Source organism: Phacochoerus africanus, chromosome 12 (assembly GCF_016906955.1).
Source record: "Phacochoerus africanus isolate WHEZ1 chromosome 12, ROS_Pafr_v1, whole genome shotgun sequence".
In the NCBI taxonomy this organism is placed as follows: Eukaryota; Metazoa; Chordata; class Mammalia; order Artiodactyla; family Suidae; genus Phacochoerus; species Phacochoerus africanus.
Genome location: NC_062555.1, coordinates 18,623,649 through 18,641,503, shown reverse-complemented (window position 1 = coordinate 18,641,503; position 17,855 = coordinate 18,623,649). Strand labels below are relative to the sequence as shown.

At 38.0% G+C, this 17,855-nt stretch overlaps 1 protein-coding gene across 1 annotated transcript in view; it reads right to left on the bottom strand.

The window, feature by feature from the left end:
* Positions 1-11,516, bottom strand: part of DNAH14 (dynein axonemal heavy chain 14) — a 319,091-nt gene extending 307,575 nt beyond the window's left edge. The window contains 2 exon segments of the mRNA XM_047754627.1: positions 5,654-5,785; positions 11,413-11,516. Coding sequence (XP_047610583.1) covers positions 5,654-5,785; positions 11,413-11,489 — 209 coding nt within the window. The 5' untranslated portion in view covers positions 11,490-11,516.
* Between the last annotated feature and the right edge of the window lie 6,339 nt (positions 11,517-17,855).

Below are 17,855 nucleotides of genomic sequence, written 5' to 3'. Positions count from 1 at the left end.
TGCCCTTCTTTGTCTCTAATTATTCTTTTTGTCTATTTTAAAGTCTATTTTGCTTTAAAGTTTATTTAAAGTTGGAATTAGTATAGCTACATCCACATTCTTTTGGCTTTCATTTGCATATATCTTTTCCCACCTCTACATTTCAGTTTGTGCCTATAAGTCAGTCACCTGTAGGCAGCATATAGATGAGTCTTGGTTTGTTTTGGTTTTTTTATCCATTCAGTAACTCTATGTTTTTTGATTGGAGAACTTAGCACATTTATTTTAAAGTAATTATTAATGGGTATGGACTCTGCCATTTTGATCATTGTTTTTTTGCTGTTTTGTAATTCCTTTGTACCTCTCTCTCCTTGCTCTCTTCCTTTGCAACTTGATTTCCTGTAGCGGTATGCTCAGATTCCTTTATCTTTTGTGTATCTACTCTAGGTTTTTGCTTTGTGCTATCACAAAGCATACGGCTTACATAAAACCACTTATATCCATAACAATCTATGTTAACATCAATTAAAGAGCAAACACATTCTAAAGCTCTACCATTCTACTCCTCCACCTTTTATATTTTTGACATCACAATTCAAGTATTTTTATTCCTGTATCCATTAAAAAATTATGGTACTTATAGTTATTTTTACTAGTCTTGTTTTTTAACCTTTATACTAGCTTTACAAGCAATTAATCAACCTCCTTTACAACATTAGATTATTCTGAAAGACTTGAGGTGCATTTCAGTCTGCCATCTCTGCTCTCTACCCCAGGGGAGGGGTAGCCCATTAAGAACTGTTTATCCATTTGCCACAGTCCTGTGGAACACACAAGTGCAAGCCCCGCTGACTCCCAGAGCTGGGTGACTAAGGGGTGTCTCCTAGGCAGCAGCTGCAAAAATCACGGTACCAGCCTAGTGCACAGGTTCCCTTCAAGGAGATTCCGGCAACCTGAAGTGAGGCAGAGGGACCGTGCAAAGATGGTGGTCGCTGACCTCTGTGCCTGTGACACCTCATTAGGCTCCTACATGTGTGCCCATCAGAAGCCTACCCCTCATGCCAATGCTCTGAGTCACCTAAACAGGCCTTTTTCACAGAAAAACTGGGGATATATTTCAGTGCACCCTCTGTACTGTGCCCTGATGGTAAATGCTGGCCAAACACTTTCTTTCCATATTAGAGTTCCATGAAACCCATGAGTGCAAACCTCACTGGCCCCCAGAGCCAAGGTGGTGGCCACATAAACCAAGACACCAGACCTAAAAACTGAGGCACCAGATGCATGTCCAAGCTGGTGCTCTGGAGTATGGCAAAGCGAAAACACCAAGATAGTGCTGCCTTCTGAGGTCTCTGGAGAGGACTACAGCCAGCCCTTAGATGTCTGTTTTGTTAGAAGCCTGCCTCTCAGCCTGCAGCTATGAAGATACGCTACCAGGCCTCCTTCACAGACTGGGCTCTCAGTCTGTACTCTCTACTGGATCCTGCGGGTGGCAGCCAGTTAAGAAATCTCCATGTGCTACAGCCCTGTGGGACCACAAGCATAAGCCCCTCTGTCCACCAGAGACAGGCTGTCTAGAGGTGTCCCCTGGGTGGGAGCCACAAAAATTGAGATGCCAGATGAGTGTACAAGCTGCTGCTTGACAAAAAAAAAAAAAAAAAAAAAGAGTTTCCATCATGGCGCAGCAGAATAGAATCTGACTAGGAACCAGAAGGTTGAGGGTTCGATTCCTGCCCTTGCTCAGTGGGTGGGGGAATCCAGCATTGCTGTGAACTGCAGTGTAGGTTGCAGACAAGGCTCGGATATGGCTTTGCTGTTGCTGTGGTATGGGCCAGCAGCAACAACTCCAATTAGTCCCCTAGCCTGGGAACCTCCATATGCCATGGGTATGGCCCTAAAAAGATTAAAAAAAAAAAGGTTGATGCTTTAAGGGATGTAAATGAGCCTTTTTCACAGAAAGTCTGGGCACTTTTTCGTTAGGTGCCTCTGCATTGTGCCCTAGGTTGGGTGATTCTGCATGCATGAACTTTTTTTTTTTTTTTTTTTAATTTTATTGGAGTATAGTTGACTTAGAATGTTGTGTTAGTTTCAGGTGTACAGGAAAGTGAATCAGATATACACATACACACACATATGCTGCCATTCTTTTCCAGATTCCTTTCCCATGGCAGTTACGTCATGACTGAGCACTGAGTAGGCTTCCCTGAGCTCTACGGTAGGTAGGTCCCTGTTACTTTTCTATTTTACAGACAGTAGTGTGTATGTGTAAGCTAGAGACAAGTATCACATGAGATTCTAATAAAAGAATGATATAAAAAAACTTATTCACAAAACAGAAACAGATTCAAAGATTTTGAAACCAATCTTTTGGTAATCTTTAAGCTCTATCGGCTTTCAAAACTAGATGTTTTGGAGGCTCACTCCTCAGATGCAGATCTTAAGAGTTGGGGTGCCAAGTGTGGGGTTCAAACTCTTCACTCAAGGAGAAGGTCGGGTATGAGTTCCCTCTTGACTGTGAGTTGCTAAGCTGGGGATGGGACTATGGTAAGATTTTGTCCTAGCCTCTGCTATCACCTATATGAGGGTTTTTGCTTTTGTTTTTTTTCACCCAATGTACAAGTCGCTCAGCTAGTCTGGGGATTTTTTTTCTAGAAGAAATTATTACATAGGTAGTTGCAGAATTCGTGAGCTTGTGGGAAGAGATGGGTTCAGAATCCTCCTATGTCGCCATCTGGAACCCAGAATCTATTCCCTTTTTGATACAATCCTTTCCTTTGGCTTCCAGAACACCACACCCTCATTCTCTTCCTCATCACCCTGTTTAGCCTACTCTCTGCCCAATCATACGAATCCACTGCCACCACCCTCTTTCCTCTAGTTCATATAATTGCCGCTTCTCACTTTACACAGTCTCCGCAGGCAATCGCACCCACGTCTATGGCTTCAATTTCCACCTGCATTATTACTCCCAGATATATCATCTCAGCCCTGCCTTCTCTCAGTTCCAGACACTGCTTTCTTGACATGTCCACTGGAAGGTACCAAAGGGACTCCAAATTCAGCACATCTGCAAGAGAACTCATGATCCTTCCCCCAGATGCCACAAATCCTGACCTTTTTCAGGGCTTTTCATTATATTAAACAAACCAGAAACCTAGGTATCATCTTTGATACCTCCCTCTCTCTCACCAGCCCATTTCCCTATCTTATCATTCTACCTTCAGAATATCTAAAGGTGCCTAACTGGTCTCCCTATATCAGTTCTTATTCCCCTTCAATCTGAAACCAGCCTGATCTGTGCAAACAGACATCTGATCCTGTTAACTCCTTGCTTAAAATCCTTCCATAACTCTTATCTTCATAGAATAATGCCAAAATATTCTTAAGATGGTCAATAAACTCTAGCTTTGCCTGGCCCTTTTATTCCTGTCCAGCCTTCTATTTCTGCCCTCTCTTTACTGAGGAAAGCAAGAAAAGGGTCAGCTTACTCCTTACACTTTTCACTTTGCTGGAAAAGACGCTTGTCAGGCCTACAAATACTAATAAAGGCCCAGGCACTCCCGCTCTTTTAATCTGTCAGATAAAAATATTCTTGCCCAATCAAAGCCAGAAGTTTTGGAGCTCAGGTCCCTTCAGGAAATAAAACATACTCATCTTCAGCCAGAGGCTGAAAGCAATTTCAGGTTATCACCTAAATTGGGGGGTATGCACACTAAATAAGAAATCTATGAGGAAATACATTGTTATTAAAAATAATCAAACTATGGTGTAGTCCAGAAAGGAGAGCAAACCCTAAGTGTGGCAGCACCTAGAACACTTGATAACAACACTTAAAGAGTAGAGAGAGAAGTAAAGTCTCTCCATGAACGAGACTGAAAAAGAGCAGCTAGAAAAGTGGAAACCCAGCAGAGAACTTCTCCTCAGAAGTCAAGGGTAAAGAAAGGAAACAAGTGGTCAAAGAAATAAAATATTGATTTTTTAATAAAACAAAGATTTTTTGATTTATAAACTAATTCTCTAAGGTATTAGCCATGTGGAGGTGTTCAAGACACTAAAAAGAGTCTTATCAGTAGAATGAAGGAGGCAGAATCCCAGCTGAGGGGTGAACAAGAAGAAAGGAAGGGAGGCAGGAGGCCTAGGCAACTCCTTCAAGAAACCCGACCACATGGTGTTCCCTTATTGAAGGGAACACGGGACTGAAGTGGCTTCTGGGTTGTTCTGATGAAGGTGGGTAAGCCCTAAGCTTGTGGCATATTTATGTGCTGACAGAAAAGGGCTGATGGGAAGGAAGATGAGCGAGAAGACAGTGGATGGACCCCAAGTTCCTGAGGACATGGCAGAAGAGTAGCTCCAAAACCGTGGTGATGGGAATAGCCTTAAAGGAGAGGAGGCACAGTCAGTCCCCAAGACAATTACTGTAGATGGGGAGTGGGGGTGGGGGAACAGGCTGGAAGTTAGGTTTCCATTTGAGTATCTCTGTTTTCAATTTTTGTTTTTTATAAAGTTGGAGGCATAATCAAGAAAGACAGACTTTTGATTACATTGTGACTGGTTAAACAGATGTCATGTGTAGGAGACAGAAAAATGACACAAGGCAGCATGGAGGGCCCCAGGGATGCTGGGGACCCTGACTTTGGAAGAAGAACCAATCAACGTGATTGTGTAAGTGTCTTAAAAAAAGGCTTACTAACCCAAGCTGGGAAGCGGGGAAAATTGATAATTACATTGATTAGCGTTTAAGTTTTGTCAATCCAGGTACAGAGGAAAGAAATGGGAAAATGGGAGTTGTGAAGATACTGGTAACAGAGTGGCTGATCCAGGAAGAAGTGAAGACAAGAATGGGGACCAGGGAGTTCCCGTCAAGGCTCACTGGAAAGGACTCGGACTAGTATCCATGAGGATGTGGGTTGGATCCATGGCCTCGTTCAGTGGGCTAAGGATCCGGCATTGAGCTATGGTGTAGACTGCTGACTTGGCTGGATCTGGTGTTGCTGTTGCTGTGGTATAGGCGGACAGCTCTACCTCTGATTTGACCCCTAGCCTGGGAACTTCCATATGCCTCAGGTGCTGCCCTAAAAAGCCAAAAAAAAAAAAAAAGAGACCAAAGAGTAACCATTATATAAGTGAGGATATAAAAAAGAAAGTTGTAGTTAAAAAAATAAAAAAAAGGTAAATGTTGGAAATTGGGAACTTGGGATGGAGAGGAGGAAAGCAGACAAAAAAAAAAAAAAAAATGAAGGTTTGTGGAGGAGTGATCCAGGACCCTAGGAGACAAGCGCAACAAAGAAAGTCCCAACACAGCCATAATGCACTGGGGACTTCAGAGAATGCTGACCACCCCCTTTCGGGGGCTACACAAAATGAGATCATGAGTACGTGAAAGGGTGAGCTGAACTGTGAATGGCCATAGAAATGCCATATATTGGTGGTGGTCGCCGTGGTATCACTGTTTTTATTTTTATCATTATCAGTGTTTAGATAATGTCCCCTTTAAAGGGCAAGCTTTGTATTTTTGCTAACTGCTGTTACTAATGGAATTAATAAACGACCAAACCTTGCATCGTTTCATTATATTTCACCTGTTTTCTTAATTTAAAACTATGAAAACTTCTTTCCAACTCCTTAAAAGAAAATATAAGTCAACATGCCTGGACTGTAATCTTGATAGAGTTCTTCTGTTTTCTCTGACTTCAAGGGTACAGAGTTGGTTCTAAATGTGTTATAGTTCAATGTCTCCTCTTCTGCCGGTTGATGCCTCAATGATACGTTATCTTCGTAATTTTGCCCTTCTTCATATTTTAAAAGGCTAACATGACACAGAAAATAAGTTGCTATAGTTAACATTCTCTAGAACTTAAATTTTAAATCTTCTTTCTGTGCTTTACGATACAATGTCTATCCTGTCAAACACTTTCTGGTAGGCACTTTGAAAAGGAGACCTGAAACATGGTGAGTCGAATGAAATGCTAAATACGTCTAACTGCTATCACTGAAATTTTACAGCTGGAAAGGACTTAAGAATCCTCATCTAATTTTAAAAGATAAAGAAATGTTTCCCATCTCCTTTGCCTCTGATATGACGCACAAAAATGCTTTATCTGAAATTTTACACTTCATCATTAAGGGTAAGTAGATGACTGATGATGGTGATCAAAAAACCACAAAAAAAAAAAAAAATGTTACCTAATTTAGTGGCAGGATAAGGTCGGAATACAGTTTTCTGAAATTCAATACTCACATACTACACTCCTTTATAAAACAGCTACAACAAGCAGCACCATCAACCCATATCAGGATTAAGGTCAAAATCTTTTCACATTACATTAGCCAATTTTCTACTACACAAATGTTGGGAAAACGTTTTCAATAAGAACAGAATCCAAAATGACTGCCTGCAACTGACTTACAGCCATATACCATATTCTTACAAGGCAGATAAAATTCGGGGTTCTATAAATTCTTGCATATACTTCTCTGTAGAAGAAATACCTATTGGAATATTAAATAAAAACACCTAATCACACAAAAGGGTAACGCCTCTCTTCAGAGATAAATACTTCTTTGAACTTGTGTATGGATAGCTTTATTTAGTATTCTTTTTTTTTTTTGTCTTTTGTCTCTTGTCTTTTTAGGGCCGCACCCACAGCATATGGAGATTCCCAGGCTAGGGGTCTAATCAGAGCTGTAGCTGCCGGCCTACACCATAGCCACAGCAACGCCAGATCCTTAACCCACTGTGTGAGGCCAGGGATCGAATCCGAGACCTTATGGTTCCTGGTCAGATTCGTTTCCGCTGTGCCATAACAGGAACTCCAATTTAGTATTCTTTAAAAAAAAAAAAAAAAAAAAACTTAATATTGATTTTATTGAGTGAGAGTTTTAAGAAAATATCATGGCAGAGAAAGTAGACAGTATCCTGATTCAAGAGAATCATGGTAGGATTACATAATTGCCTTTATTACGGATTTCAAAAATCCTTTTGAGTCCAATGAAGCTGGGTTAGCAAAAACTACACAAAAAAATATCATTTTAATTAGTGCTAATGTGTCATGGTTATTTAATATTCTTAAGGTTTTGTTCTGTGAGCACTTTGTGAGTGCCATTTGGCTTTTCAACACCTTGAACAGTTTTCTCTTCATTGAAAGGTCTAGCCATATCCTTTGTTCTGTTTCTGCTTTTGCTTTACTGCATTGTTTACCATAATCTTTAGCAATGTTTAGGATTCTTTTCACATTTTGGCTATTTTTTTTAATTTTATATGGGTTGAAAATATCTTCCAGTTTGGACTTATCTGTGAAGTCTTGATAAGCTGATGTTAACTTTAATCTCATGTGCCTATCTTTGTATGATTTGTCTTAAGAAATCTTTCCTTACTCCAAGGTGATGACAAAATTCTCTTATACTTTTCCCTAAGTCTTATTAAAGTTCTGCCCCTCACGAGTCTTGTGATTCACACATAAGTTCTAAATCCTTGATTTTTGGTATGAGAACAAATCCAATTTCTGCCCATTCCCTATAAGGATATCCAATTGTCACAGTAGCCTCATTGAAAACGCCAATCCTCTCCCTCGCTGATCTGTAACACCAAGTCAGTCACTACTCAAAATGTATGGGATTCTCCCTCCCTGGTTCGTTATTTGTATTCGTTTACCCTTGTTTCTATAGCACACTATTCTAATTACTACAGTTTTAACAGCTGTAAATTATGACCCCCGAACTTTCTTTTCCTAAAGAAACTACTTATCTATTCTTGGTCCTTTGCTTTTCTACATATTTTGTGGCATTCCTAAATTTCCTAATTTCCTTCATAAATGTCAAATACATCATCATTTAAAAATAAATTTTTCTAGGTAGGTTATTTTTCATCACTATTATGAATTGACAGTTACGATTTAATTACATTTTCAATCTATTGCTGGACTACAGAAAAGCAATTCACTTACAAACACTGACTTTAATCTAGCAGCTTTACTAATAAATTCACTTGTTAACTATAAAACTTTGTAAATTCTTTTGTACGTTATTGGTAGACAATCTATGAATGATTACACTTTCTCATCTTCCAAACCTTAAAGATTTTTTTTTTCTTTTGTGTCTTATTGTCTTAGGATCTATAAAAGAATGTTGATTAGAAATGGCAATAGCCAGCATCCTTGTCACTTTTCTGAATTTAAAAAGGAATGCTTTTAACACTTGCTCATTAAATATGCTACTGCTTTAGGTTTTTGGTAAATGCCCTTTATCAAGTAGTTGGCTAAGAGTTTTTATCAGTAAGAGATACTGAATATTATCAAATGTGTTTCTTTCTTTAATCTATTAATGGTAATTGGTATTTCTGTATTTTCTAATGTTGAACCTTGCATTTCTGAAATAAACTACTCAATTTGATCTTGATGTATCATCCATTTCCATACAGGGCTTTCATTTGTAGGTTAATATTTTATTTAAGTTTTTTTGCTCCTAAGGTCTGAATGAAAATGACTTAGACGGCTATATAAACTACCCTCATAAATTGATTAGGGACTTTCTATTCTGTAGAATTTGTATAACATTAGATTTATCTGTTACTTGAGTTTTTGCTGTTTTTGTTTTTGTTTTAAGAACTCATTGGAGCTCTAACGAAAATTATCAGGAACTCAGAAACTGTCAATTTCTCTGGGCCTGACGTACATGGTCTGGGAGCGGGGAGGAGGGACGTATGGGAGTAGTGGTGGTAGCGATTCTTAACTATTAACTCAACAATTTAAGTGGCAAAAAAAACAGTCTGCCTTTTCTACTACTTATTGAGACTGTTTTATATATTTACATTTTCCTTAAAAATTTTATACTTTGTGTAAGTTTTCAAGTTATCACCATGAAATACTTTTCTCATCTTTTTAATTGCAGACCTACCTGTACTCAGGTCCCCTTTCTGCTCTATTGGTTACAAGGCCATCGCATGGCATCACTCCCCAGTGCATCATTCACCCTACAGAACCCTTGGGTTTGTGTTTTAGGGGAGATGGAGAGAGAGGGAGGGAGGGATGCATAGATGTGCATCATGAAGGGGACTTCTGGAGCTGTGCAATGTCAGAACCCTAACTATTTATGAGTTCTTTTTCTTGATAGGTTTTGTCAAAGGATTGTCAATTTGATTGACAACGGTTGCTTTTGCTGATTTTCTCTACTTTATCTTCGATTTCTATTTTGTCAATTTCTGATCATCTTTATCTCATTCCTTCAGCTTTCTTTGGGTTTATTCTGTTCAGTATTTTAACCCTAACTACTTAAAGTGGATTGTTAGCTCATTAAATTTTCAGCCCTTTTTGGTTTTTAATATAGGTTTTTATGACTGTAAGTTTTTCCCTAAACATGCTATTTTTGTATGTGTGACACAGTTAACATAGTTTAAGCTCCTCTCCTTTCTTCATTTCCTTCTTTTCCTATCTTCTTTTACTATATTCAGTTCGAAGATTTTTCTAATTTCCTTTAGGGGGTCCTCCTTTCACTCATTAGTTATTCAGAAAAATGTTTATTTTTCAGATTTTATATTTCATTTCTACATGTATAGGGGTTTTCTAGTTAACCCCTTATAACTGATTTCTAATATGATTAAAGAATATGTAGCGTATACTAATTAATCTTTACAAATTTATTAAAACAAGGTTTAAGGTCATACATGGTGAAGAATTACAATTGTTCCATATGACCTGGAAGAGAATACATAACCTTTTTTTATTTTTTATTTTACTTTCCACCTATTAGTATACTTTTGCTTTTTAGGATGTTTCCACACATGCATTTTGCTTTTTTTATCCAGTTGGATGTTTTTTAAAATTTTACTCTATTTGCATTTATTGTGACCACAAAAATTGGGGGGATTTAGTTCTACTGCCTGATTTTGTTTTCTCTGCACCCCTTTTCTTACCAGTTCTCTATATTTTACCTCTATCTCTTCATTTTTCTTTCTGGACAATTTCCTCAACTTTACCTTTAACTATACTCCCAATCTCTACTTTTGCTATTGTATACTTCATTTCTAAAAACTGTCTTTTTGTCCCCCAAATTCTCCATATGCTTTTATTCTCTAAATGTCAACTCTGATCATCTAACAATAGGCTCGAGATGGCTGTGGTTGAACTTTTCTTCCCCTGCGTTACGTTTTTCCTCCCAGCTCCTTTGGTTTGGGTTTCTGTCCTGCTACAAACATTCCTCAGATGATCACGGGTTGTCTGCTAAGGTGTAAGAGTCACCACTAAAGTAACATCGAGACGACTCTTCGTGGGCTGGTGTGTGTCGACGGGTAGAGTTAGCTTCGGGGTAACGCGGGGCTGTGTTAGGGTCTTCCCAACTGTCATTAGCTGTACTTCTTTCATTTTGGCTGGTCAGTGCCCAGAGAATAGTTTTCGTAGCTTTCGGCGGTGAGCTTTCTCAAAGTCAAGCAGAGGGGGAAAAGCTGAGGATCTCCTGGAGCACAGTAGTCTGCCCTCAGCTGTGCCAGGTTTCCCCAGGCCCTGGAGCACCTCTGCTGGGACGAAGACCACACAGTCTGTTGGCGGTCAGAAGTGAAGGAGGAGATCTGGGTTCTAACAGCTTCTTAGACAAACGTTCAACTTGCTGATTTCAGTCTCAGCGGTGCTGCCACTCTCGGAGATACATGATATCCTTGATCCCTGAGCTTGGGGGACTGGAGGGAGCAGAGGTGGAAGGAGGAGATGGGGGACGATGGATTCGCCTGTTTCTTGACTTCACCCACCACCATCCTAGGTTTAAATTTTCTGCTCCGCTAAATCAGGAACCACTTATCCATCTATTTTCAAGCTTCCAAAATCTCACTGGCGGCTCCCATTTGCTTGCGTCTCATCTCTCATTCTCTTGTGGGTTTTTTGCTTACTATCATTTTAGCAGGATTTTAGAAAGGGGAGTCATTAAACCTGGGTTCAACCCATCATGTTTAAATAGACGTTAGTGATATGTTCAAGTTTTTTTCTCACCTCCATTACTTTTTTTTTTTTTTCCGAGTGGATGGTGATCCACCCAGAGGAATATGAAAACACACACACAAACCCAGAAAAATACATGAATCTCTCCAATCATGTCTTCATCTGCTCTGTGCTGCCCTCTTCTGCCCTGAGCTGCCATTTTTCTATCCATAATCCATATCTTTAGCCTTCCTGGAATTTCTCAGTTGTTGGTTAATCTCTCATACCCATCAACCTCTTTCTCACTTTCTGGGCATATGCAAGGTTGGTCTGGGGGAAGGAGCTGAAAGCCAGTGTTAACTTGCAGAATCTTATCAGAATCGCTCCCTAAGAAACCAAGGTTTTCTATACTCCAGAATCCTCATTCAATCTGCTTATGATACTTAGTATTTTTCATTGTCAGCATGGATTACCACCAGCTCTATATCATTGAGATTTTAACTTTATTGTATCTTTTTTTTTTTTTCCTTACCTTGGTTCTGTCTTTCTTTTCTCCTTTTTCCTGTCTTGATTTACTGTTGTCAAAACACTGGGTATGAATGTCTCCATACTTTTTTTTTCTGAACAAAACTATGAAGTAATGAGCTGAAAAATACATTCACGTTATTTTCAAAATATAAAAGGTGATTTCACAGCTATGACTACTGGTTACACACACAAACACATATACTTACATACACACATATATATCTAGTTCCCAACTTCTCACTAGGCTTATTAATTTAGTATTCCCACTACTAGGTAGAGTATAATCTCCAGAGACTTCATTATGCTAGTTATCCTTCCTTGCTATGCTAGTTACTACAGGGCAGTCTATATTATCTAACTTTCCTTCTTAGGTTAATGGGTTTATATACATACAATTCTAATTTACCTTAAATTCTACACTAAAGATAATGATAAGTTTTAAGATCATCTCCTCAGGGCAAATCATCAGAAAGAACTTCTGTGGGAAAATAAGACCTTACTTAGGGGAAAAAACACAGTTGGTAGCCCAAGCTGTTGGACTCAGTTCAGTGTTCACAAAGTAGTAAAAGGCCACATCCATGCACTACCAGAATTCCTCAGATAATATAGAACAGAACAAAAGGAAGTGGGCTTTGAAACACAAAAAAAGAGAGAGTCTCATTCTGGTTCCTGAGGGAAATGTAACAAGATACAGAGTCTCCAAGTAAAGATGATACACTGCATGCAAGTATAAGCCGTAACTAAAGAACTTAAGCCATCATACTAGCCGAGAATCATTGTAGGATAGGAAAAGCTTTAACTGGCAAGAGAATAAGCTTCAGACAAATCAAACAAGACAGACTGAAGTAGGCCAGGGGCAAGAGGAATTCTTACTAGAGTAGAAATGTGGTGTACAAAACCCTACATCAAATATGAAGCTGACAACCACGATATCAATGTAGGAGAGTCTACCTACTGATGAGACTCAGGGTTCAGGAAGAGTCCTGAGAATGGCCACTGCCACCGAGAGCTGAAGGATACATTCTAGGGGGCCTATACTTGAAATAAGATGAGGAAGCAGATCTTAAGGGAGATTCCCACTAGATCCAAAAACATCCTTGGATTAAATCAGTTCTGGATTTGTAACAGACGAGAGGTCAGCAGAATTTTCTGAAAAAAGGCCAATGAGTAAACATTTTAGGCTTGTGAGCTAGAAGGCAAAAATCAAAGACATTACGCTGGGTATTCATATAAGGAAAAAAATTTTTCTACAAATGTTTTATTGAAGAAATTCAATTTATGATAATAATTGCAATGTTATTTTTTAAAATACAGACCGATTAATGAGAAATGCAGGATTCTTTTGAGGGAGGTAACACGTGACTTAATTGGGATATTGTTGCCGATCATCAAATCGGCTGTGGTTGTTCCTTTGTAAAAACCATTCTTAGCTTGTGGACCATACAAAAACAGCTGCCAGTCCAGATCTGACCAATAAGCCATTTGCCAGCCCCTAAAATAAAAGTATATGTTAATCCCAACATCTGCTTTAACTTTGGAGTGGTTCCTATTTTCATGCTATCATTCTTACCTTCAAACATCAAGTAGCAGAAGAAAAGTTGTTCAATCTCACTCTTAATCAGGGTAAAAAATCAAATGAGTTACTTTTTTCCTATCAGACAAGTAAGAAATAGCAAGTTAACCTCACACTTCTCTACAACAACATTTAAATGCCAGAACATTTCCTCAGGGAAAGAATGGCTTAAGAATTTTATACAGAGCCAAGTTTTCATGTAAGTATGAAAAGAACATTTTCAAATAGGCAAAATTCAGGAAAGATAAAGAGCTAAAGAACACAATGAATGTAAAGAAAATGCTTTCAAAGTATTAATAGCCAAACTGATCAGGCTAGAATGACAGAACATTTGAAATCACCCAATCAGAAGAGAGAAAGGGATGGAGGATGAAAAAGAGAAAAGAAAGCCCAGGTGAATCACAGGATACCATCAACAAAACAATATTAGCATATGAGAGTTCCACAAGGAGACGAGAGAAAGGAGCAGAGTTTATTTGAAGACGTAGTGGTTGAAAATTTCCCACATCTAGGTGACGAAACAGACTTCCAGGCTTATGAAGTTCATAGGTCCCCACACAGATGCAATACAAAGAGGATTTCACTAAGACAGTGTATTAAAATTGTCAAAACTCAAAGACAGAGAATTTTGAAAGGAGCAGGAGAAAAGTGACTCATTTTGCACAAGAGAAGTCCTATAAAGTGATTAGGGGACTTCCCAAAAGAAACTTTGCAGACCAGGAGAGAGTGAGATGATATATTCAAAGCGCTGAAAGAAAAAAAAAAAATGCCAACAAAGAAACTATCTCACCCAGAAAAGCTGTCTTTTAAAAATGGAAGAGAGATGAAAATTTTCCGAAACCAAAGCTGAAAGAGTTCATCACCACTAGACCTTCCTTTTGTTCTTTTTTTCTTTTTACGGCCACACCTGCAGCATATAGAAGTTCCCAGGTTAGGGGTCAAATCAGAGGTGCAGCTGAGGCCTAAGCCACAGCCAAGCCACACTGGATCTGAGCCACATCAGCAACCTACACCGCAGCCTGAGGCACACCAGATCCTTAACCCACTGAGTGAGGCCAAGGATCGAACCCAAATCCTCATGGACACCACATGTCAGGTTCTTAACCTGATGAGCCACAGTGGCTCCTAGACCTTCCTTAAAAGAAATGCTAAAGGGAAATCTTCAAGCTAAAATGAAAGTGTGCTAACTCCTAACCTGAGAGGATAGCACTTACAAATAAAGCCAAGTAGGTAGACTGATTCAGAATCACCAAATACTGCAACAGTGATGGTAAATCACTTTAGTATAACAGTTAAAAGACAAAAGCAGTCCAACATCTATAGCTAAAACAATTTGTTACTGGATCCATAATATAAAAAGATGTAAATTGTGACACCAACACCATAACTCATTCTCTGAGGCCAGAATCATCCTGATACCAAAACCAGGCAAAGATATCACACACACATCAAGAAAACTACAGGCTAATATCACTGAGGAGCACAGATGCAAAACTGCAGCATTAAAAGGGGCATACACCACAACAAAGTGGGAATTATCCCAAGGAGGCAAAGACTCTTTAGTAGTCACAAAGATTCTAACATACGAAAATTAATCAATGTGATACACCAAACAATGGAATAATAAAAACCATATGGTCATCTCAAAAGATGCAGTAAAACTTTGGACAAGTTAACATTTAATTATGATAAAAAATCTCTGGAAAGTGGATAAAGTGGGAAGAGTCCAAAGTTAACATCACATGCAATTAGGAAAAGCTGAAAGCATTTCCTCTAATAATGGAATAAGACAAGGATGCCTATTCTCACAATTTTTATTCAAATTTTATTCTAGATACTATAAAACTCCCAGAGGAAAAAATATAGGCAAAACATTCTTTGACAAAAAGTGTAGCAATATTTTTGGGGGGGATTTTTTTTCTAAAGCAGAAGAAATAAAAGCAAAAATAAACAAATGGGACCTAATTAAACTGTACAGCTTTTTTGTAAGGCATAAGAAACCACTGACAAAATGAAAGGATAAATTACTGAATGGTAAAAAGTATTTGCCAATGATATGATCAATAAGGGGTTAACACCCAAAATACATAAACAGCTAATTCAATTCAATAACAAAAAACAGACAATCCAATAAAAAATGGGGAGACCTCAATATTCATTCTTCCAAAGACAAGATATAGATGGCCAACAGGCATATGACAAGATGCTCAATGTTGTTAAATGACTAAATTAAACCCACAATGAGCTATCACCTCAAACCTGTTAGAAGGGCTATCAACAAATGACGAATGTTGGTGGGGCTATGGAGAAAAAGGAACCCTATATATACACTGTTGGTGGGAATGTAAATTGGTGCAATCACTATGGAAAACAGTATGGAGGTTTTTCCAAAAAAACTAAAAATAGAACTACCGCATGACCTGGCAATTCCATTTTTGGGTATATATATCCCAAGAAAATGAAAACACTGTTTTGGAAAGATACCTTCACCCCAATATTCATAGCAGTATAAATTTAAATTTACAAGTGCCAAGGTAAGGAAGCAACCTATGTGTCCATCAATGGATACTTAGAATGGATAAAGATGATGAGACACATGTATATATGCCATTGTTTTTGTGTGTGTGTGTGTGTAATATAATGAACACAGATGCAAAAACTACAATATATATATACCCAATGGATACCACTCAGCCGTAAAAAGGAATAAAATTTTGCCATTTGCAACAACATGGATGAGTGTTAAATGAAATAAGTCAGACAGGTAAATACAAATACTATATATTATTACTTATATGAGATACCTAAAAAATAGTTAATATAACAAAAAAGAGACAGACTCACAGAACAAATTAGTGGTTACTAGTGGAAAGAGGGAAGGGGAGAGGAGTAAGATAGGGGTAAGAGTTTATGAGGCACAAACTACTGCACATAAAACAAGCTACAAGGATACACTGTACAACACAGGGAATACAGCCAATACCTACATTGAATACCTTTAAAAATTGTGAATAGCTATGTTGTATACCAGAACTTACATAATATTGTACATATGCTATATCTCAATTTAAAAAAGAAAAAGAAAGCCATAAAATGCGGAAGGGGAATAACAAGGTAGAGTGTTTGTATGCAATCAGAGTTGTTTTTAGCTTAAAACAGACTATTTTAACTACAAGGTGTTTAGGTAAGCCTCTTGGGAACTACAAAGCAAAAAGCATAAAAGAAAAAAGAAACCAAAGTATAATGCTACTGAAAATCATCAAAGCGCAGGAAGACGAGAAAGTAGAAATGAACAAAGGAACTACAAAACAACCAGATAACGGTTAACAAGTTGGCGATAGTAATTGCTTAATTACAAATACTTAACTTTAAATGCACTAATTTCTGCAGTCAAAAGACATGAATAGCTGATTTGAATTAAACAAAAAAAAAAGTGACTATGCTGTGAGGAGACTCACTTCAGCTTCAAGGACACACAGAGACTCAAAGAAAAAGAATGGAAGAAGATATTCCATGCAAATGGTAACCAAACCAGACTAAGAATCATTACGTACCTAAAACAAAAACATACTTTAAATCAAAAGTTGTAAGAGACAAAGGAGATGATATAGCTGTCAATTTATCAAGAGAATATAACAATTGTCACTATATATACACTCAACACTGGAGCACTTAAATATATTATGGATATATTCACAGATCAGGAGGCAGAAATATGCAGCAATGCATTAACAGAGCATTTAATACACAATTTTTAACATGGATAGATCATCCAGACAGAAAAATCAATAAATATTTGACTCAAACAAAACTGGAAAACTGGAAAGACAAATACATGCCATCAAATAGCAGAACACCCATTTTTCTCAAGCTCGTGCAGAGCATTCTCTAGGATAGCTATGTTAGGTCACAAAACAAGTCTTAAGAAATTTAAGACTGAAATTTCATCAAGTATCTTTTCCAAACACAATGGCAGAAACTAGAATTAAAAAAAAAAAAAAACAAAAAAAAAACAGGAGGAGGAGTTTCTGTCATGGCTCAGCAGAAACGAACCCAACTAGTATCCATGAGGACGCAGGTTTCATCCCTGGCCTCGCTCAGCGGGTTAAGGATCTGTCATTGCCATGAGCTGTGGTGTAGGTTACAGACATGGCTTAGATCTGGTGTGGCTGTGGCTCACAGCCACAGCTCTGGTTCAACCCCAGCCTGGGAACTTCCATATGCTGCACCTGCAGCCCTAAAAAGAAGAAAAATGAAAGAAAAAAAGAACATAGTACTAGATGGAAAGTCTTAGCCACAGGATCTAGGCAAGAAACAATCATCAAATTCAATGCTATCCCTATCAAAATTCCAATGGCATTTTTCACAGAAATAGAAAAAAAAAAATCCTAAAATGTGTTTGGAACCACAGAAGACCCTCAATAGCCAAAGCAATCTTGGCAAAGAAGAATAAAGGTAAAGGTATCACACTTTCTGAATTCAAGCTGTATTACAAAACTGTAGTAATTTTTCAAAGTTTTGAAGAATGGTACTGGCATAAAAACAAGACACAGATCAATGGAAGAGAATAGAGAGTTCAGAAATAAAACTACACATATACAGCCAACTAATCTTTGTCAAGGCCACCAAGAACACACAATGGGCAAAGGATAGTCTCTTCAATAAATAATTTTGGAAAAACTGGATATTCACATTTAAAAAGAAAGAAACTGGACTCCTATCTTACACTACTCACAAAAATTAACTTGAAATGGTTTAAAGACTTAAATTTAGTATCTGAAACTGTAAAACTCCTAGAAGAAAATATAGGGAAAAAATCTCCTAGACATTGGTCATGGCAATGACTTTTTGTATCCAACAAAAGACAAGCAATC